Source organism: Leptopilina heterotoma, unplaced genomic scaffold, assembly GCF_015476425.1.
Source record: "Leptopilina heterotoma isolate Lh14 unplaced genomic scaffold, ASM1547642v1 Lhet_275, whole genome shotgun sequence".
Classification (NCBI taxonomy): domain Eukaryota; kingdom Metazoa; phylum Arthropoda; class Insecta; order Hymenoptera; family Figitidae; genus Leptopilina; species Leptopilina heterotoma.
In genome coordinates this window covers 2,029,201-2,052,254 of record NW_025110983.1, presented here as the reverse complement: position 1 = coordinate 2,052,254, position 23,054 = coordinate 2,029,201, and the positions used below count along the sequence as shown (strand labels likewise).

General features: G+C 22.5%; 3 protein-coding genes across 5 annotated transcripts in view; 2 read left to right on the top strand and 1 right to left on the bottom strand.

Moving 5' to 3' along the window:
• The window catches only part of LOC122503905 (polyamine-transporting ATPase 13A3-like), a 44,745-nt gene extending 39,926 nt beyond the window's left edge, over nucleotides 1-4,819 (top strand). For all 3 annotated transcript variants that reach the window (XM_043614666.1, XM_043614667.1, XM_043614665.1), the window contains 5 exons: nucleotides 34-182; nucleotides 1,407-1,635; nucleotides 1,841-1,922; nucleotides 2,173-2,949; nucleotides 4,510-4,819. In XM_043614666.1, the coding sequence (XP_043470601.1) occupies nucleotides 34-182; nucleotides 1,407-1,635; nucleotides 1,841-1,922; nucleotides 2,173-2,949; nucleotides 4,510-4,771 (1,499 nt within the window). In that variant the 3' untranslated portion in view covers nucleotides 4,772-4,819. The remainder of the gene's footprint in view (nucleotides 1-33; nucleotides 183-1,406; nucleotides 1,636-1,840; nucleotides 1,923-2,172; nucleotides 2,950-4,509) is intronic.
• A 59-nt stretch (nucleotides 4,820-4,878) lies between these two features.
• On the bottom strand, nucleotides 4,879-11,334 carry LOC122503906 (testis-expressed protein 10 homolog). The gene is made up of 5 exons (XM_043614670.1): nucleotides 11,044-11,334; nucleotides 10,296-10,524; nucleotides 7,763-8,936; nucleotides 5,292-5,684; nucleotides 4,879-5,087 (listed from the first exon to the last, which is right to left on the bottom strand). The coding sequence occupies exons 2-5, from the start codon at nucleotides 10,497-10,499 to the stop codon at nucleotides 4,984-4,986; spliced, it is 1,875 nt and encodes a 624-aa protein (XP_043470605.1). The 5' UTR covers nucleotides 10,500-10,524; nucleotides 11,044-11,334; the 3' UTR covers nucleotides 4,879-4,983.
• A 453-nt stretch (nucleotides 11,335-11,787) lies between these two features.
• LOC122503917 (ATP-binding cassette sub-family B member 6) lies at nucleotides 11,788-20,727 on the top strand. Its single transcript, XM_043614687.1, has 12 exons — nucleotides 11,788-12,308; nucleotides 12,719-13,300; nucleotides 13,725-13,924; nucleotides 13,998-14,157; nucleotides 14,261-14,472; nucleotides 14,655-14,801; nucleotides 15,017-15,240; nucleotides 15,417-15,697; nucleotides 18,760-18,860; nucleotides 19,090-19,433; nucleotides 19,673-19,830; nucleotides 20,068-20,727. Exons 2-12 carry the CDS (start codon nucleotides 12,965-12,967, stop codon nucleotides 20,476-20,478), a joined length of 2,574 nt encoding a protein of 857 aa, XP_043470622.1. The 5' UTR covers nucleotides 11,788-12,308; nucleotides 12,719-12,964; the 3' UTR covers nucleotides 20,479-20,727.
• The last annotated feature ends 2,327 nt before the right edge of the window (nucleotides 20,728-23,054 follow it).

Genomic DNA, 23,054 nt, shown 5'->3' with positions numbered 1-23,054 from the left:
AAGGGGGAAATATTTTATAAAATTAATTTCCAGGTGACAATATTCAAACGGCGGTCAGTGTTGCTAAAGAATGCGGAATTGTCTCACACGATGAGACAGTAATTAATGTCACTGCAGTACCTGGCGATGAGAAATCACCACCAAAAATATTTTTCAACGCTCAATGGCTTCCGGTCAAACTTGTAAGTATTTTCTTTAAGGGAAGACCCCACCTTTATTTTGACCCCTTTAAAATAAAATTATTAAACGAGGTAATATTTTTTTTCTTTGCATCATTTCTAACCTGAAAACATATAAGATGGTCAAAAATATTTAATTTTAATTTTTGAAGAGGTTAGAATTTTTTTTCTTTTGACCTATTGCATATTATTGCAAATCCATGCGAGAAGTTGTTTAGAATGGTAAAATATGCATAGAAAAAAATTTTCGTTGAAAAATATTAAAAACTGTAAGAGTAGATCAATTTTTAATATTCAAATCTTTAACTTTTGCCGAAATTTCGAAAGCTTTAAATATTTAATTTTTTTCTGTTTATACTTACGTAATTTGATGCTATTATTCAAAAAAACATTGGTAAAATTGACATTTATCATAAAAATCATAGTTCGAAGCTTTTATGGTATACTTTATATATACCGAAATAAATAAAAAAAGCCATGATTTTTATAGTTTTTACCATGAAAATGAGCTAATTGTCAATTTTAACTATGTTTTTTCGACTCAGAGCATCAAATTGGAAAAAATTAAAGGTTCAGGACTTATTCCGACATTTCGGCAAAATTTAAAGATTTGAATATTAAAAATCGATCTTCTCTTACAGTTTTTAATATTTTTTAACGAAAATTTTTTTCTATGCCTATTTTACCATTCTAAATAACTTCTCGCATGGATTTGCAATAATATGCAATAGGTCAAAAGAATAAAAATTCTAACCTCTTCAAAAATTAAAATTAAATATTTTTGACCATCTTATATGTTTTTAGGTTAAAAATGATGCAAGAAAAAAAATATTACCTCGTTTAATAATATAATATATGTTGTCCTTCCGGTCTGACGAAATTTTGAAAAATCGTGTCATTTCTCTCAAAATGTTTTTAGTTCATGACATTAACGTACGCCACGAACTAAGAATATTTGATAGAAATGAGTCTTTTCAAAATTTCGACAAACCGGAAGGACATATGACTTAAGAAGTCGTGAAATATCTATTAAAATTTAGTTACTTCGTGACATATGACCGAACTTATACGCCACGAACTAACAACATTTTAATAGATGTGTCACGTCGTCAAACCGGAAGGAAAGCATCTAAGCATCAGGGTGTACTTTGAGAATAAAAAGTTTTATATCTATTGAAGAATAATAATGTTTAATTCTTTTACTTTAATTATCAATTAATATTATAGAGTCAAATGGAGGAGTCGATAAAGAAGGCGTTTGAGAGTGTCGAGAAAAAAGTGCAAATAGAGAAAAATTATAGATTTGCCTTGACTGGTCAAACATGGCAATTAATAAATGAATATTATCCGGAAATTTTGCCAAAAATTTGCGTTAGAGGCGCAGTATTTGCACGAATGACAAGTGATCAAAAACAACAATTAGTCGTTCAATTAATGCAACTTGGATATTATGCAGGTTTGTAATTTTATTTATTTATTCCATTTTGCTATTCTTTAAAATTTAAATGAAATATTGGAAATTATTTTTAACCCCTCCTCCTATTTTTTAAAAAGTAAAATAAAAATAAGTTGAAAATTTAAATATTGCGACTTTTGACTCCGTCAAACCGAAGGGACATCATTTATGCATTTGAGTGTACAACGAATTTTTTTGTTTCTAGTCATGTGTGGAGATGGCGCCAATGATTGTGGTGCGTTGAAAGCCGCACACGTAGGGATTTCCCTATCGGAAGCAGAATCAAGGTAAATTAAAGGCCTTTCTTCAATACTATTGTTAGTTAAATAAATCTTCAGTAATATAAAGGTACCGTCCCATGATGGCGTGAAAGCGTCGGCGTAAAGCGTAAACCATGTGAGTGAGTGAGAACCTGATATCTGTTCATCTCTTTCTATCGCACGATTTCTGCTTTACGCCGACGCTTTTACGCCGTCATGGGACGGTACCTTAATAGTGAGAATCCCCTTTTTAAGAAATTTTCCATTTATTTTCCAGTATTGCGAGTCCATTCACGTCACGAATACCAGACATCACATGCGTACCAACAGTGATACAACAAGGACGCGCCGCTCTAGTCACATCATTTGGAATTTTCAAATTTATGGTCACCTATTCACTCACTGAATTTCTCTCAGCAATTATTCTCTATTCAATTGATTCGAATGTCACTGATTTACAATTTCTCTTCATCGACATTTGTCTTATTGTGAATTTTGCCTTTTTCTTTGGTAAAACACAAGCGTTCGAGGGGAAATTATCAAAGAAAGCACCAATGACAAGTCTCTTAAGTTTTACCCCATTATTTTCATTGGCACTGCAAATGTTAATTAACATTTGCTTTCAAGTCGCTGCATTTCATGGTGTTAAACAATTTTCCTGGTATGTGCCTTTCAAAAATTCCGAGGCACTAAATTACGCATGCTGGGAGAATTACTCCGTATTTTGTGTCTCAATGTTTCAATATATAACAATGGCGATTATATTTTCACGTGGAAAACCATATCGTAAGGCGATTTATACAAATCGTTTGTTTACGCTCTCAATTTTATTTATGACAATTGTGAGTGTTTATATAACAATGTATCCTGCCGAATGGATTATAAATGCCTTGCAACTTATCTTGCCGCCTGATTATGATTGGAGGGCGATTATTCTAGTAATGGCTTTAATCAATTTTTTCCTCTGCTTCACTTTGGAGAAATTTCTTGTTGAATTTCTCATTGAGAAACGTCTGAAGAGGAAATTTCATCGAATCGAGAATTCAAGGAAAAGGTGAGTTTTACAATCTGCATTGTAAACACGGCCTAAGACTGTATTCAGGGCTCGAACTAGTGAAAGTATTTAAAAATACGGACTTTATGGACTTTCCAATATTCAATTTTACGAAATTTCAATTATTCGTAATTTCTTCAATTAAATAAATATTAGAAAATAAAAACTTAAAATTAATATTTAAAAAATTAAATTAAACTTTTTCAAAAAACATTAATTTCACAATTCAATTATTTTTAAAAATTCACGCTATATTGCTTTTAATATTCAATTATTATCTAAAATTTTAACTGAAATTCATTTTTAAATCAATTTTTATTGGAAAATTCTACGAGAATTAAATTATTTAAATACAATTAAAATGCAAATAAATATATTCAATAATTTCTTTAAAGGAATTTAATTAAAATTTACTGAAATTTATTATACTAAAAAATTTTATAACAATTTTTGAAAATAATTCTCTTTGAAGAATTTTATTAAAATTTTTAAAAATACTTGAATTTCTGAGAAGAATTAAATAATAATTTATGAAAATAATTGAATTCATGCGAAGAATTTTATTAAAATTTTGTTTAAATAATTGAAATTTTGACAAGAAGTTTATTACCATTTTTGACAATAATTTAATTCTTGAGAAGAATTTCGCTATTTATTTATAAAGATAATTTAATTCTTGACGAAAATTTGAAAAAAAATTTAAAAATAATTCAATTTCTGCAAAGTATTTTATTACTTTTCAAAAGAATTGAGTTTCTCAAAAAAACTTAATTCTACAGAATTGTTAGTTAAATATGAAAAATTCAAATTTTCAAAGATTTTAATCTGAAACCTTTTCAAAATTCAATTATTTCTAAAAATTTACGCTCTAATGCTTTTAAAATTCAATTATAATCTAAAATTTTAACTGAAATCCGTGTTTAAATCAATATTTATGAGAAAATTCTACTAGAATTCAATTATTTAAATACAAAAATAACAATTTATTGAATAATTGCATATTTCTTAAAATTGAATTCTCATAAAGAATTTTATCTATAAATTTTTAAATAACTCAATTCTTTTGACGAATTTTAATAAAATTTTCAAGAATTTTTTCGAGAAATTCGATTAAAATTGTATTAAAAATAATTGAAATTCTGCAATGAGTTTTATTATTTAGAAAAATAATTAAATTCATAAAAAGAATTTTATTATTTACGAAAATAATTGAATCCCCGTAAAAAGTTTATTATTTTTGAAAATAATTGAATTTCGGAGAAGAATTTAATTTAAATTTTTTTAAATAATTGAAATTTTGATGATAATTTTAAAAAAATTTTGATCATAATTGAATTTCTGCGAAGAATTTTATTACTTTTGAAAATAATTAAATTTCTGATATCATTTTTAATTTCTATAAAATTATCCAAATTATATCGTACATTTTACGAACTTTTCATCCTTTTTAAATCAAATTATGGACTTTACGGACTTTTACGGGATTTACCGACCTAATTCGAGCCATGCAATATTTTGTCCGGGAATCCCCGAACTTAATTTTTTCCTCATTTTTTTCAGATATTTGCAGATTGAAGAAAATCTACGTGAAAATGAAAAATGGCCAATATTGAGTAAAGAACTTCCAATTTTATCAATTAATCAATCAAACGGAGGGATTTCAACGGATGAGAAAACTTTGCTCACGGAAAAATCATCGAATTCAAATAATAAACAATACTCATCGATAAATGAAATTAATCAAGAGAAAAGTGGAATTGAAAATCTCGCCTTTTTCGTTGACGAGGTGACAAACTCTGAAAATATGATTACTAAATTTTAATTTTATCATATATATATGTGTATATGATTTTACTTATCTATTTAAAAATAATTGTAAATAGTATTTGAGAATATTTTTTTTTTAATAGATTTTAGAAAAAAAAAGTAGTTCCAAAGTAAAATTTTTCTGTTTATAAGAAAAAGAAAATAAAATACAAGAATTTTATACAATTACAAAGTAAATTAATTATTTAATTTCTAATAAATAAAGTATTAATGATAAATTTCATTATCGACGAAATAGAAAAGATTGCAAATCATTAGACGCGATGTGCGTTCGTCTTCTGTTCCATGAATTTCGATTCGTTTCGCATTTTCTGAAACAGAACAATTTTTTTTTCTTATAATAATTTTCCCTAAATTTGAATTTAAAAAAAAAATTTTCTTTAAATTTTTTAAATAAATTTAAAATTTATTTAAATTTTAAATTTAGAAAAATTCTTTAAATAATTAAAAATAATAATTATTTTTCAAAAATATTGAAATAATTTTTTAAAAAGAAAGAAGAAAGAAGAACTCACCGATAATTGCCTCGTGATGTTTAATTAAATCATTTTCAATTGATTTACGAAAACGAAGAACAATTGTGTTTATTGTTTGAATGCAATTCTCGTGAATTGTCTCCTTAAGTAAAAGTGCGGGAAGTGATTTGATGAATTTTTTAAATTCCTCCTCGCAATGCAATTCCTTTAAATTATGATCAATTGCAATTTCACTGAGTAATGCGAAAAATTGTGCGCTGATTTCTTTATTCGTTTGGCGCATTTGTAAATTTATCAATGACTTTAAAGTTTCATTCAAAAATACTCGATTTTGATACCAAATTTTACTCGCTTGTAAAAATAGTGTTCTTAAAGTTTTCAATAATTGCGGCACTGCCTGGGCGTCACGATTTGACCAGTTTTCCATTTTTTCTGCAAATAAAAAAAAATTAAAATGTTTATTTTATTCTTTAAAAAATATTTCTGTGCAATGAAATTTTAAAAAAAAGTCTATTCTCAATATTTTTAAAGAAAAAATTTATTTGGAACAATTCAATTATTTTTAAAAATTTTAATCAAACTCTTCGAAACAATTCAATTATTTTCAGAAATTTTATAAAATTCGTCGCAAGAATTGAATTATTTTTCATAAGTTATGAAATTCTTCGAAAAATTTCAATGATTTTCAGTAGAATTTTTAATGAAATTTCTTGATAGAATTCAATTATTTTTTAGAAATTTTAACAAAATTCATTGAAAGAATTCAATTCTTATAAAAAATTTTTGATACAATTCTAACAAGAAATTTATTAATTTCAGAATAATTTAAATTAAATTCCTAGAAAAAATTCAATTGTTTACAAAAATTTTGATACGATCCTCTATAAGAATTCAATTATTTTCAATGAAATTTTTTATTTTTCCAAAGAATTTTAATATCTTCGTAAAAATTCAATTATTTTCTAAAATTTTAGTAAGAGATTATTAGAGTTAATACTTTAAATAATTGAAAATTTTTAATAAAATTCGTTGAAAAAATTCAATTATTTTCAACAAATTTTAATCAAATTAAAAAATCTGTAATGAATTCAGTAAATTACAAAGTTTTAATAAAATTTGTTTATTAGAATTTAATTATTTTTAAACCATTTTTAATTAAACTACTTTAAAAAATTCTTTCAAGAAATTTTATTAAAATTTTTAAAAATAATTGAATTTGATCAACAGAATTGATTTTAAATGTTTTAAAAGTAATTGAATTTCTCCGAAGAATTTTATTATTTTTGAAAATAATTGGATTTTTATGATTAATTTTTGGAAATAATTTAATTGTTATAAGCAAATGTTACCAAAATTTGAGTAAAATAATTAATTTCTTTCAAAAAATTTTCTTAAAATATTTTTAAATAATTGATTTTGACCAAGAAATTTTCTTGGAAATTGTATTTTAAATAATTAAATTCCTGTGCAAAATTTTATTATTCTTATTCAATTTTTGCAATGAATTTTATTCATTTTCTTTTACTAATTGAATAATGTTTGCGAAGATTTTTATTAGAATTTTGGAAAAGAATTTTGATGAAGAAATTTTATTACAAAATTTTGAAAATAATTAAATGCCTTCAAGAAAATTTAGTTAAAATTATACTGAATTTAATTGAATTTTATCAAAAAATTTTATTTAAATCTTTTTAAATAATTGCATTCCTGTAAAGAAATTTTATTAAAATTGTATTGAAAATAATTGAATTTCTGAGAAAAATTTTATTATTAGAAATAATAATTTAATTCTTTTTAAGAATTTTATCAAAATTTTTAAAAATAATTTAATTTTCTTTTAACAATTTTGATAGGAAATTTTACAAAGAATTTATTTCGAATTTTTTGGATAATTAAAATTCAATACTTATAAAGAAGTTTATCCAAAATTTTTGAAAATAATTGAAATCTTGTGAAAAGCTTTATTATTAGAAAAAATAATTGAATTCTGGCAAAGGATTTTATTAATATTTTTGGAAATAATTTTTTTTTACTCATTTTATGAAAATTTAAAAGAATAATTCAATTAAATTTGTTGTAAAATTAATTGAATTCTTTCAAAGATTTTTATTAAAATTTTTAAAAATAATAGAATTCTACCAATAAATTTTAGTAAAATTATATTGAAAATAATTTAATTCCTGGGAAGAATTTTATTAACATATTAAAGTAATTGATTTTTTTCAAAGATTTTGAATAAAAACTTTTGTAAATAATTACATTTTTCGAGGAATTTATTTAAAATTGAATTTAAAAAAATGGAATTTCTGTGATGAATTTTTTACTGTTTATAAAAATAATTGAATTTTTGCTAAGAATTTTATTATTTTTGAAAATAATTGAATTTTTACTAAGAATTTTATTTTATTGAAGAATTTTATTAAAATTTTTGAAAATAATTTAATTGTTTTGCTTTCTAAAATAAGAAAAAATTTGATAATTAAAATGAATGAAAAATGAAAAAGACTCACCTTTTAAAAATTGTAGAATTTCACTACAAATTTCACGATCAATTGTACTGCGATTTTTCCTCTCCTTCACAGTCGTTAACCAAATATAAACACGACAAATTGCTAAATTTTGCTCCAAACAATTATCATCACCCGATGTAATTTTTCCATTAGTTGAAAATTCAATATCCCTCTGTCGTTTATGTCTTAAATTCATTTCACTATTATTATTGTTAATTTTTCCCTCAAACGGAAATCGTTGAATAAAATTTTTCACAAAATTCCCATAATATTTTCCCTTTATTTCCAAGCAAATCTCATTCTTTTTCTCCTCCGTTTCATAGAATTCAAGAATAATATCGACAAATATTTGAAAAATATCGAAAATATTTTTTAACAACAAACACGCCTCGTTTGTTATTGAAGAATCTTGATTTAAAATTTTTTCCCTCGGCGAAATTTCCAACCAACTGTCAAATAATAATGGCCACAGTGAATCAATATATTTGCCAAAATCAATGATATTTAATTCATCAATAATATTCCCTCGATTCTCGATATTAATTTCACTGATTTGTAAATTCATATTATAAATTGGCGCATAATTGATAAATTCCGTGGGACGTATTGTCTTGATATTTGTCGTTAAATCGAGTTTTTTCGCACGTAAATTTTGCAAAATTCCGTTGAGAATTTTTACGAGACTGGCGAGAACTTTTATTCGCCATTTACAACTTGTGTTACGTGAATTGAGATTTGTTATTAATTGCCTGCCGGGATGTGATTCAATATTGAGTTTCGATATCATTTCGAGGAAATTTGGAAGGATTTTTTGTGTTTTTTGAGAAATGGAGTGACCGCAATTTTGTATGAGAACATCGAGAAAGAGAAGTGAATCTTCTTTGATGTTTGAATTGATGTGTGTCATGCAACAATTGAGATAGGAGAGAAGAATATCGATGAAGGGTGCGAGTTGCTCATTGGAAACTGGACTGAGAATAATATTTAATACTTTGAGTGATTCGCGACGAATTGAACGTTCACGATCGAGTGTCAGGGCACAAATTCCCTGGAGTAGGGAATTTAAATGAACACGTAAAATTTCACTTGAATGAAGATTGAGAAGTTCTTTTAATTCACGAACTGCATCCTGACGAACTGTTGAATTGTAATGTTGCAGTCTCGACAAAAGATCCTGAAAAGAAAAAGAAAAATAAGATATTTTTATTCTTCACATGGAATTTTTTTTAATTTCATCAAAAATATCTCGAAATCATTTAGATTTCGAAACGTTGGAGTAAACTAATTTTTTAAAAACTATTTGTCCGAATGTTTTCGTTTTATTCTCCGTCACTTTAATCAAAAATATAAATATTTATTTCGAAATAATATATTCGACTTTTTATTTATTTGTATGAAAAATATTCAATACTAAATTATTTTTGTTGCAAAAAAACATTTAAATAAAATAAATACAATAAACAATAAATTCAGATTTATTATTTACTTATTCAGAGAATAAGTTTGGTTATTAAAATTGAATAATTATAAAGAATTTTATCAAAATTTTTAAAATAATAGATTTCTTTCTAAGAATTTTAATAAAACTATTGAAAATAAATTATATTTTTCAAGGAATTCGTTTAAAATTGATTTAAAAATAATTATAATTTTTTAAAAAATGTTATTATTATTAGAAAAAATAATTGAATTCTTACAAAGAATTTTATCAAATTTTTTGAAAATAATTTAATTCTTATTAGACATTTTATTAAAGTTTTAAAAAGTAATTGTATTTGATTCAGAAAATTCATTCACCAATTAAAAATTTTAAATAATTGAAATTCTCCGAAGAATTTTATTTTTTTTAAATAATTGAATTTTTGCGAAGATTTTTATTCTTTTTATAAATAATTGAATTCTTTTAAGAAATTTTATTAAAATGTTTAAAAATAATTAAATTAGTCAACAAAATTTATTAAAATTGCTTTGAAAAATAATTGAATTATTAATATGACGAATTTTATTAAAATTTTGGAAAGTAATTAAATTCTTTCGAAGAATGAAAAAAAATAATTGAATTTTTTTTTTATTATTTCGAATAATTTAATTTAATGTGTATTAAAAATAATTGAATTTTTTTAAACAATTGTATACAATTTTTTGAAAAAATAATTCAATTCTTGTGACGAATTTTATTAAAATTTTTGAACGTAATTCATTTCTATCGAAGAATTTTAATAAAACTACTGAAAATAATTAGTTTTCAAGGAATTCATTTAAAATTAATTTAAAAATTATTGAAATTCTATGAAAAATGTTATTATTAGAAGAAAATAATTGAATTCTTTCAAAAAATGTATTAAATATTATTTTTAAATTTTATTGAAAATTATAAATTATTTTTCTTAGTAATTCATTAAAAGTTTTCAAAATTAAATTTTGAAGAATAATTGCAAATTTTTGAGAAGTAATTAAATTCTCAAAAATTGTAATAAAAATTCTTGAAATAAAAATTTTTAATAAATCATTTCATTTTCGTATTTTTACGAACCTTGACATTCAATTTTCGTCGACTGAGAATTTCCGTTGAATCCTGTTGTTTTAATTGTTCTTGAATAACAATTTTTTTCGACTTAAAACTTGTGTCCGTAACATTTAGTCCCTTTGGCAATTGTTTCGATTTTTTACTCGTTTTTAATTTTATTTTTGCCCTTTCGGATTTCAAATTTTTCATGTGCCTGTGATTTTTTCCCATTTCTTCTTTTCAGTTTTTTTTCCTTCTAATTAAAATAAAACCGTTTTTTAATTAATTATTAATTAATTTATTTTTCATTTAATTCATTATTAGTTTATTTATTTATTACAAATTTTATTAGTTAAATAGTTAAATAGTTCATTAATCGCTTAATGAAACAAAATAAAATAAATTTATTAAATAATATTAAAATCATTAAATTATGGTTTAAATAATTTAATTAACTAAATTATTATTATTATCGCTATTGTCGAAATATAATATAAAAATATATTTATTAATTAATATTTACTATTTTTATACAAATTTACAATTTTAGAGGTTAGGAATATTGAGATAAATAAAATAATTTCTGTTTTATTCAAGTTTTTTAGTATTAAATGTAAAGATAATTAAAAATAATTATTTTTAAAAAATTAATAAATAAATATTAAAAAATTTATGAGAAATATTTTTAATAATTGAAATTTAACAATAAAGATTTTGCAAAATCGAGAAAAATTAAAAAATTACAATGTAAACAAAAACATTTGTTTGTACTTACTTTTCTACTGAAGAAAGAAATTGTTAAGAAGCGTTAAAACAATTCTAATTGACTGTAAATTATTGTTTAAGTTGATTTTTCTACTTTTAAAAATCAACAATTAATAACAAACGAAAAACAAAAACAGATTTTTTTGACGTGCATGACACGCATTGACACGTGATATTTTTGAGGTTATGTTTAGAATAACATAACCTTAAAAATATTTACTCTTTTGATATTTGATTAGTTTATGGGTGGTTTATGGATTTTATGCTTTAATGTAAATTACCTTCTGTAAAGATTTACAAAAAAAGTACTAAACTATTAATTTTTTTACCTATATTTTAACAAGTTTTAATGTTAAAAAACAATTTTTTTCTTCTTCAAATCGTTCAAATAATAACTTCGATTAATCGAATTTAGAATCGCTTCGCAGAATCGATTTTCAAATTGTCAATTTTGAAAAATAATCTTTCGTGTAATAATAACAATAATTATATGTACAATTTTTATTCGTAATTCACTGATTGAATTTTTATTATTAATTTAATTAAAAATTTATCTGCCAAAGAAACAAAGAATTTCAATTTTCCGCGCATTTCAAAACTATCGATTCTATCGAATTCGAATTCGATTCGGAAAAAACTTTTTTTAAACAAATTCCAATAATAATATATAGTATTTATTTATTATCTATTATTAAAATATTATAAGTGAGGGTATAATTTTAAAAATAAAATAAAAATATTATAATGATATTCAATTTTATGTTAAAAATTTCCAAATTACCAACACAATTGACAATTTTTGCAAATAATGTTAAGTCAGCTGATCGAAAAGTGACGTTTCAAAAATTAAATCATTTTTATCGCGGAGAAAAAAAATAACAATGTCTCAATTTCGAAAAAAATTCGCTCTTTATTTCTTCTGACAAATATAGAAATAATATTTAATTCCAAAAATTTTTCAAGTTAATTTTATACGCAATAAAAAGTGATTGAAAGGAAGTTTACACATGTTTTTAGGTTATGAAAGCCAAAAGTTAAAAATTAAATAAAATAAATTTTTCAGATAGAATTATCTTTATTGCTATATAATTATATATACGGTATTTCTATTGTGAATTTAATTCTTTGAATTGTGACTGTGCAAAATTACAGTGATTTAAAATAAAATAAAAAATTGAGTACAAAAGTTCGTGAATTTTGTTTCTCTTTTTTAAAAAAAAGTTAAGAATAGGAAATAATGAGAATTGCATAATTTAATTAAAAGAAACAATCAAGGTGAGTGAATTTATTTGATTTTTAATTTTTTTGACCTATTTTTCAATGACATTGGAAACGTTTATAATAAATTAAAAATTAAAAACGTATTTTCATAATATTTTGAGGTTATATTATTTCATTTTTTTTTTTTTTTTTTTTTTTTTTGCTTTTTTGGTATATTATTATTGTTATGAAAATTATTTATTTAATATTAAATTTATTTTTTAACTAATTAATTTATTAATTTATTGATTTATTTATTCATTTATCTAATAAAAGAAAAATTATTTATGTAATATTAAATTTGTTTATTAATTTACTTATTTTTTTCTAAATAAATCAAAGTTTTGAAATTTAATTTCGCTATTTAAAAAGAAAAATTATTTAATATTTATAATAAATAAAATAATCTTTTTTCTTTTTTTCAGAAATTTGGGAAAATCGAAAATTTTGCCAAAGAAAAGGAAGAGAGAGGAAGAAAGAAGAAGTTTTGATTTTTATTTTCGTTAATGATCTAAATTGTTATAATTAATTATAAAAATTATTGTATTTCTTTTCGAATTAATGAAAGAAATTTTGGAGTAAAAAGAAAAAAAAATTGCTTCTCTTTCGAATTTCGGAGTAAAAGAAGAAAAAAATTGATTTTTCTTTCGAATAAATAAGAAAGGAAAATCATGGCAACCGATGGAAATGGAACGACAATTAATTTCTGCAAAACATTTTGCCCACCAAATATTACGTTCTCGGAAATATGGATTAATCATGGAATGTCGAAATGTTTCGTTGACACTGTGACAGTGACAATAATTTCACTGTATATTTTAATTTTCGGCACAATTCAACTGCGAATGTATCGACTTTATGGTGGTAATATTAATCCAAATTCAATACCACGAAGTAAATTGTATATTTTGCAAAAAGTTTGCCTCTATTTAGTGCCAATACTCAGTGTCACGAGATTTATTTTACAAGCTACTGTTTTAGATGATAAAACCGTTTACGGCTATATGGTACGTTTATATTTCAAAAGAAAATTTCTTTAAATTCTATTGAAAATAATTGAATTCTTGCGACGAATTTTTATCAAAATATTTTTGAAAATAATTCAATTCTTTCGATGAATTTTAATAAAAACTTTTGAAAATAATATTTTATGAAGAATTCATTTAAAATTATATTCGAAAATAATTTTGAAATCCTCTGAAGAATTTTATTATTATTATTATTATAAATAATTGAATTCTAGCAAAAAAATTCTATTAAATTTTTTTAAATAATTTTATTATTAGAAAAAATAATTGAATTCTTGCGAAGGATTTTATTAAAAAAATTTGTGAAATTATTTACTTATTTATTTAATCATAAACATAAATTGTTTCAAAAAAGTATTTTATTAAAAATTTTTGAGGAATAATGTCTTTTTTTTGTTTACAGCTTTATAATACAATATTAACAGTGATTGCTTATCCGTATTCGGTTTATGTTTTACGTGTGGAACGTCACAAATTACTTCCAAGCGTTCCAACTGGCGGTCATGGTTTGGTACTTTTGGGATTTTGGACCCTGGCATTTTGCTTTGAAAATTTAGTCTTCATAAATATTGGCAAAATCGAATGGTGGTTTCACCTGAATACGTGAGTGTGAGCACTTTTTTCTTCAAAATAATTTTTTTGATTAATTATAATTAAATTATTTTTGTTTTCAAAGGCTCACGGATCAAATAGAAATGTCTCTCTTTGTGCTTCGCTATGTCAGTAGTCTTCTTATTTTTGCAATTGGTCTCCGAGCGCCAGGAATTTTTGGCAATGTTTGGAACTATGAAAATCTTGAGAACGAACAATATCGAGAAAGACAATACTATCAAGCGGTAAATTTATTTTTAAAATTATTTCATTCAAACTCGAATATACATTTTTTTTTATTCATTTACGAAAGTCTTTTCTATTTGAATTATTAAATTTAAATTACAGCGGTCTGATGACAATACATCGACATGGAGGAACGCGTGGTATAAAATGAAAACTCTCTCTCCATTTTTATGGCCGAAAAAGGATTTTTTACTTCAGCTTCGTGTCATTTTTTGCTTTGGTTTACTCGCTCTTGGACGATTAATAAATCTCTATGTTCCAATTTACAATAAAAAAATTGTCGACAGTGTTTCTATTACTCCACTTCAATTTAGGTAAGAAAAAAAAAGAATTTTTAAATGTTTTTAATCTAATCAATTTCATTAATAATTTTAATTAAAAATTTGATATAACAATTTATCAAAAAAAAAAAGAAAAATTTCATTAAAATTTTATTGAAAATGATTGAATTCCTCAGAAGATTTATTTGTAGTAATTTTTTTATCTGTTCAATTAGATGGGACCTGGTGTTGATCTACGTTGGCTTTAAATTTCTCCAGGGCGGCGGAACCGGTGGAATGGGTTTTTTAAACAATTTTCGTTCATTTCTCTGGATACGTGTTCAACAATACACGTCACGTGAGGTTGAAGTCGAACTTTTTCGGTAAGAAAGAAACAATATTTTTGAAATCTGTCAAATTTTGTCAGAAGAAAAACAAATAAAAAATTGAAAGAAATCATTAAAATTTTCTTTATTTCTAAATTTATTAAAATTATTAAACTTTTTTTTTGTTTCTAAATAAAAAGTTATTAAAATTTTCTTAATTTCTAAATTTATTAGAATTTAAAAATTTTCTAACTAATAAAGTCTTTTTTCAGACATTTGCATAATTTGAGTCTTCGATGGCATTTGGGACGCAAAACGGGCGAAGTTCTACGTGTCGTCGATCGTGGCAATGATTCAATAAACAATTTACTAAATTACATTCTCTTCTCAATAGTGCCGACGATCGTTGATATTTTAATTGCCGTTATATTTTTCATCAGCGTTTTCAATAAATGGTTCGGTCTCATTGTATTTTCCACAATGGTTCTCTATATCCGTGAGTATTTTATGCAACAAACAAAAGTTTTTTTTTTTTTTTTTAAAGAAAAAAAATTATTTAAGAATTTAAATTATTTAATTATTTAAGAAAATAGAAAATAACATGAAAATTTAAATTTAAAAAAGAGAAAAAGATTGCATTTATTTTATTCTAGTTTTATTTTATTTTTCCAGTGGCAACGATTTCCGTGACCGAATGGCGAACGAAATATCAAAGGCGAATGAATTTGGCGGACAATGCAATGAAAACGCGAAGTGTCGACAGTCTATTGAATTTTGAAACAGTGAAATATTATGGAGCGGAAAACTACGAAGTAATGTCCTACAGAGACGCGATAGTTAATTTTCAAATTGAAGAATGGAAGTCAATGTTCACGCTGAATATTTTGAATACAATGCAAAATGTTATTATTTGCAGTGGTTTGCTCGCCGGTTCGCTTCTTTGCCTCCACATGGTTCGTATTTGAAAAAAATATTATTTATACATTTAAAAAGCAAATTCAGGGTTGCCACGCAACCTGGAAACCTGGAAAACCTGGAAATGTCAGGGAATTTTGATCGAAATCCTGGATAATTGTTATTTTCTAAAGTTTATTCTTGAAATATAATTTTACATAAATATTTCAAAATTAATTAAATTTTAAAAAAGTTGCGTTTACAATTTTCATAAGTACAGATGAATTTCAAAAGATTTTAATTTGAAATTTTGTAAAATTTCAATTCTCAATGAATTTAACTAGAAATCGTTTTAAAAAACGTAAATTTTTGAGAAATTTTAATTATTCCAATTCTTCTAAAATTAGTTAAATTTTTTAATATATATTTTTAATTGATTATTAAAAATAATGGATTTATAGAAGAATTTTCATTAAAAACACTAAAAGAAATTGAATTTTAAAGCAATTACAAATGATTGCAGAAATTCAATTATTTTCCAAATTAGTAAAATTCTTTTTAGAAATTCAAATATTTTCAAAAATTTTAATAAAATTCATGGCAAAATTCCAATTATTTTCAAAAACTTTTCTCAATTCAATGATTTTTAATAAATCTACTACTTTAATAAAATTTTTCAAAAGAATTCAATTATATAAAAAAAGTTTTTAAATTCTACGCAAACATTTCATTATTTTCATAAATAATAAAAACTCAACTCAGACTTTCAATTATTTTTAATACAATTTTAATGAAATTTCTCGAAAAATGAAATTATTCTTAAAAATTTTATTCAAATTCATCAAAGAAATTCAATTATTTAAAAAGACATTTTAATAAAATTCGTCTCAATAAGAATTCAATTATTTTCAAAAACTCTTATAAAAAAAAGTTTCAAAAACTCTTTTCTCTTTGGAGAAATTCAATTACTTTTAATAAAATTTGAATCAAATTTCCGAAAAATAAATTTATTCATAAAAATTTTAATAAAATTTGTAAAGAGAATTCAATTATTTAAAAATTTGTTGATTCTTTATAAAAATTCAATTTTAAGAAACATTCATTTATTTTCATAAATAATAAAATTCATCTCAGGATTATTTGCAAAAGTTTTATTTAAAATCTTGGTAAATTTCAGTTATTTTAAAAAAGTTTAATAAAATTCTCAAAATTTCAATTATTTTTATAAATAATAGAATTTTTCTTCGAAATTCAAATATTTTTAAATACTTTAATAAAATTCTTGGCAGAATTTTAATTATTTTTGAAATATATTTCTTCGCAAAAATTCAATTATGTTCAAAAATTTTTAAAAATTCTCTTAAAAATTTCAATTATCTTTATATTAATAATCAAAATCTTCGAAATTCAATTATTTTTAAAAGTTTTAATAAAATTCTTGGCAAAATTTCAATTATTTTCAAAAATTTTAATAATTTTAATAACTTTAATAAAATTCTTGGCAAAATTACAATTATTTTCAAAAACTGTTATAAAAAAAAAGTTTCAAAAACTCTTTCCTCTTTGGAGAAATTCAATTATTTTTAATCAAATTTTAATCAAATTTCCGAAAAATAAACTTATTCTTAAAAATTTTCATAAAATTTGTAAAGAGAATTCAATTATTTAAAAATTTGTTGATGAAAGTCTTTATAAAAATTCAATTTTAAGAAACATTTGATTATTTAATAAAATATTAATTTTTGTATTTAAATAATTGAACTCTCGTGGATTTTTCTAGTAAATAATTATTTAAAAATGAATTTCAGTTAAAATTTTAGATTATTAATTGAATATTGAAAGCAATATAGCGTAAATTTTTAGAAATAATTGAATTTTAAAAATGTTTCAAATTAAAATCTTTTAGAAAATTAGAACTTTTCATACTTTGAATTAACAATTCTGTAGGATTTATTTTTTAAAAAAGTTTAATTGAATTTTTCTTTAATTCTTGAAGTTTTTATTTTCTAATATATATTTAATTGAAGAATGTCAGAATAATTAAAATTACGTAAAATTTAATATTGAAAATAATTGAATATATTTACGAAGAATTTTATCATTTTTGAAAATAATTGAATTCTTGCGAAAAATTTTATCAATTTTGAAAATAATTGAATTCTTGCGAAGAATTTGGTCTATTTTAAAAATAATTAAATTATTTTGCAGAATTTTATTCAAATTTTTTTGAGAATAATTGAATTCCTGCGAATAATTTTATTATCTTTAAAAATAATTAAATTCTTGACAAGATTTTTAAGGAAATTTAGAATTAATTTTTCTCAAAAAGTTTTATGCGGAATTTTTTTTTAATTATTTAAAGTTTTTAATTTCTAATTTATTTAATTAAAGAATGTCCAGAATAATCGAAAGTTTAGGTAAAATTGAATTGTAAACAAATATATTTAAATATTCTCAAAGTAGAACTTTTTCAAAAATTATTTAAAAAAAGTTGTTTTAAAAAAGAATTTTCGTTTAAAATTCTAGAAATAAAGAATTGAATTGAAATGAAAAAATTTTTGAAGAAATTACTGTAACAATATTTTTATAAATATAAAATAATGATAGTATCAAGTTTTAATTATTATAAAGCATGAAGAAAGCTATCGATATCTTCTTGTTTTATAATAATATTCTTATATGTAATTGAGTTTAAAATTTTTGAAAATTTTAATTTCTGTAAAAAAATAATAATGATTAAATATTCATTTAAAAACGAAGTTATTGATGTTTTTGAGTAATTTTACAATTAAAGAAATTCGTAAATAAATGTGATTGAACAGGAAATAAGTCGTCTTGTCTGGAAATCAGGGAGTTTGGTAAAATTAAGAATAAAATTAAAAATTAAATTAAAAATACATAGAGTTTTGTAAAATATAAATGTAGTTTTAAAAACCTGAAAAATTTACGTTTTTTAACCTGGAAAACCTGAAAAAGTCAGGGAATTTGAAATGAGGAAAAGCATGGCAACCCTGGCAAATATTTAGTTTCTTTCAATTTTAAAATTTTATATTGAAAAGAAGTTCTTTCTTTTTTCAAAAAAATTTGTTGTATACACTTTTTTATTCTAAATATTTTAAAGGTCGTTTCTGGAGAAGGATTTACGATTGGTGACTATGTTTTATTTGCCAGTTACATAATTCAACTTTACGTTCCTCTCAATTGGTTTGGAACTTATTACAGGTAAACTATTTTTTTATGTCTTTATTATTTTTCGTAAAGAGAGAATAAAATTGAATAAATAAAGAAAAAATTATTTACTACCTTTTTGTAATAATATTATTACTACAAAATTTTTGGACAAAAATTATTAAATTATTAATTATTATTAATTAATTATTATTACAAAATTATTAAATAATGAAAATGTTTATATTATTGTTTGTAAAGAAAAGTTTCTTTTTTTTTGCAGAATGATACAGAAGAATTTTGTCGATATGGAGAATATGTTTGAATTATTGCGCGAGGAAGAGGAAGTAATTGATGCACCAGGTGCTGGTCCATTAATTGTGAAACGGGGTGAAGTTGAATTTTCCAATGTCACATTTGGTTATAATGCAGAAAGAATTGTCCTGCGTAATATTAGCTTTAACGCACCGTCGGGAAAGACAGTTGCATTTGTCGGTCCATCGGGCGCTGGAAAGTCGACAATAATGAGATTATTATTCCGTTTCTACGATATTGAACAGGGTTCAATTTCAATTGACGGTCAGGATTTAAAGACTGTTAAACAGGATTCATTGCGATCCGCTATCGGTGAGTTATTAAAATAATAATTTTATTTAAAAAAAAAATTAATTCTTGTGGAGAATTTAATTTAATTTTAATCTTCATTTATTTTGCATTCTGTTTATTATAATTTTTTTTCAATTGTTTATTTTTAATTTCTTTCTATAAAATTATTTCTATTTAATTTTTTAATTGTTAGTCTGTTTTTTTTGTCTTTTTCTTTTTGGATAAAAATATGATTTACAATTTTTGTTTTTTATTTTTAGGTGTCGTGCCTCAGGATACTGTACTTTTTAATAATACAATTAAATATAATATTCAATACGGAAGAATTGATGCGCCGGATGTCGATATAATTGCAGCAGCAAAATATGCGGATATTCACGAAAGAATTTCATCATTTCCCGAAGGATACGAAACTCAGGTTTGTTTAAAAATTTCACTAGAATTATTTTTAACTTACAGAGAAAAGAATCTTTTTTGTTAAAAACCAAAAAAATGAAATTTTTACGTTAAAGAGGCAAAAAGATATTTTATTAAGTATTTTTAGCATTTATTTGACGAAAATAGAATTTTGGTAAAACTAATAATAAAAAATGGAAATAATTAAAAAAAAAAATAAATTTTTCTCTTGAAACTAAAAAAAATACTGAAATTTCAGGTTGGCGAGAGGGGTTTGCGTTTAAGTGGCGGTGAAAAGCAGAGAGTTGCAATTGCAAGGACAATATTGAAGGCGCCGAAAATTGTTCTCCTCGATGAGGCGACAAGCGCATTGGATACGGAGACCGAGAGAAATATACAATCGGCATTGAATCAAGTTTGCGCGAATCGTACGACAATTATTGTTGCACATCGTTTATCGACAATAATTCATGCCGATGAAATTCTTGTTCTAAAAGAGGGTGAAATTGTTGAACGCGGTCGGCACGAGGAACTCATTAAATTTAATGGCGTCTATCAAAAAATGTGGGAGTCGCAATTAAAGAACAATCAAGACGATGCTTCGTCATCGAAAATTAATCACGACAATGATGATGATAATGATGAACAAAAAATGATTAAAGATAAATAATTTTTTTCTTTACTTGGAGAAGGGGGCAAAAAAAGTGAAGAAGAAGGAGGAGAAGGATTTTTTTTTCTAACAGAAAAAAGAATTTAGAGCGTAAAAAACGAATTCTTTCCCCCACTTATAATTGTGATTCAAAAAAAAAAGAAAAAACAAAACAAAATTAATAGAAAATGGACTGAAAAATTGTTAAAATTTTATAAATTTTCTTTATCTGACTAAATTTATTTTTTTTTGTTTTTTAAATTAATTGCATAAACGAATTGTAATTTATTCTCCAGTAATTTAACTAAAAAAATTTTCTTTTTTGTTGGAACAATATTTTCTTTTAATTTTTAATAAATTTAAAAAACTAGTTTTCGAAAATTAAAAAAAGAAAACATAAAAATTAAAAAATTAAGTTTTAAGGAAATTAAACAAACATAAAAATTAAAAGATTAAGTTTTAGAGAAATCAAAGAAAACAAAAATTAAAAAATTAAGTTTTAGAGAAATTAAAAAAAAACAGAAAAATAAAAAAGTAAATTAAAAAAATATTAGAAAGACAATAAATAAAGAAAAAAAATTGATAATAATATTTAGAGGCCTTTTACGGTTTTAAAATAAAATTAATAAAATAAAAGAAAAATATTGTTTTGTATTAGAAGAATTTTTTTATATTATAAAAAGAATTTTTTTTTTGAATTACTAGAAATTAATAACAATTCGAGGCAATTGAATTTTAGTCAAATAATTAATTAGGAAGAAAAATTTACCGTATTTATTAATAATTAGAGTATTATTTACTTTTGTTGTCGAAAATTACTGCAATAATTAACTGATGATTAATTAATGGTAATTAACTACTAAAGTTTATTATTAATTACAGTAAATTCATTATTACAGTGTATTAATTAAAGTAAATTAATTATCAAAAGTTTATAAAATACTAGAATTTAATTACAAAAGTCTATTAATTACAAGAAATTAATTTCCAAATTATTAATCAATTCAAATTATTATTTAAAATATTAGTTAAATTATTAAATTGACTTATATTAATTAATTAAAATATGAATTAAATTCTTAATTATCAATTAAAATACCAATGAAATTCTTAATTATTAATTAAAATACCAATTGAATGATTAATTATTAATTAAAATACCAATTAAATTATTAATTATTATTTATTAATTAAAATATCAATAAAATTATTAATTATTAATTATTATTTAAAATATTAACTCAATTATTAATCATTAATTACTAAAATCGACTAATTAGAAAAAATTATATCTGAATTGTTATAAATCAAAATTATTAACTGAATTTTGAAAATTAATAAGATAAATTATTAATTTAAGTAATCTATGAATTGAATTAATTAATCTATGAAATTAATTAATTATTCTATTAATTGAATGAATTAAATAATAATTAAGTTTTGTAATTAAAGTATTAATCATTAATTCCAAAAGTATTCATTTCTGTCTCAATTCCAAAGTACAGCTTAACTAGAAATGAACTAAAGTATTAATTACCGTTAATTAATTGCGACGAATTATTAATTATTAATTATTAATTACTTAATTACTGAATAATTATCAAATTATTAATTTAGTAATTAATAATTAATAAAATTAAATTGTTTTAATTACTAGAAATTTATTTTTAATAAAAATATCGATTGAAAGTCATTTGTTACTAAAGAAATTGTAATGAAAGAGAATTGTGAGAAATTTTTTAATTAAATAGATTGTAAGTGATGAAAATTACTTAAAATTGCGTTTGTAATTAAATTGTAATAATAGTTGCGATTAATATTTATTAGGTATATTATAAAAATAAAATTAAAACTATAGAGTTTTAATATAAGAAAATATATATAAAAAAACGGAGAAAAGACTTTTTTTTAATAAAAGTCGAAAAAAACATTTTTTATAATGGGATAAAATAGTTGTGTGGATTTAGAAATTGTTGCTTTTTTATCCATATAGCATAAATTATGTTTTAATTAGTATATATATTGTAATATAACGATATTGTTGAACTGCGAAATAATTTTTTTTTTCTAAATTTATATCTTTTATTCGTTCGGGTGTAAATATTGATAATAAAAAAAAATATTTGATAATTTATTCTATTTTACGAAATGAAAATTTTCTTTCATTAAAATTATTTTGTTTTTTAAGACAAAATTATCTCCTGCGAATTTTTTTCATTATCTTTATGTTTTTTCCGAAGGAAATCAATTATATAAAATATTTTCAAATAATGCTTTGAAAGAAATGAATTATTTTCTATAATTTTGATAACATTTGCTGATAAGAATTAAATTATTTTCATAAATAGTAAAATTCATCGTAAGAATTCAATTATTCGAAGAACGTTACAAATAAATAATTTATAAACTTTTTTTTGTCTCAGCTTGCAAAAAAAGGATTCATTGGGAATTTTGTTAAAAAATTTTATTCGCCCTCTTCGTCACCGCCAACGAGTAATTTTGCAAAAGCTCCGTCGGGCACCCATCCGGACTCATCGATTGGATCAGTAACTGAACTCGTGCCTCCTTCCGTTATATAAATATAGGAAACCGTCAAC

Excerpts from the sequence above, each read along its gene's own strand:
- LOC122503906 (XM_043614670.1), bottom strand. The coding sequence starts at position 10,499 with ATGGGAAAAAATCACAGGCACATGAAAAATTTGAAATCCGAAAGGGCA. Across the intron at positions 5,685-7,762 it reads AATTCTACAATTTTTAAAAG|AAAAAATGGAAAACTGGTCA; the intron begins GTGAGTCTTTTT and ends TTTTATTTGCAG. Across the intron at positions 5,088-5,291 it reads ACATCACGAGGCAATTATCG|AAAATGCGAAACGAATCGAA; the intron begins GTGAGTTCTTCT and ends GTTCTGTTTCAG.
- LOC122503917 (XM_043614687.1), top strand. The coding sequence starts at position 12,965 with ATGGCAACCGATGGAAATGGAACGACAATTAATTTCTGCAAAACATTT. Across the intron at positions 13,925-13,997 it reads TGGTGGTTTCACCTGAATAC|GCTCACGGATCAAATAGAAA; the intron begins GTGAGTGTGAGC and ends TTGTTTTCAAAG. Across the intron at positions 19,434-19,672 it reads TTCATTGCGATCCGCTATCG|GTGTCGTGCCTCAGGATACT; the intron begins GTGAGTTATTAA and ends TTTTATTTTTAG.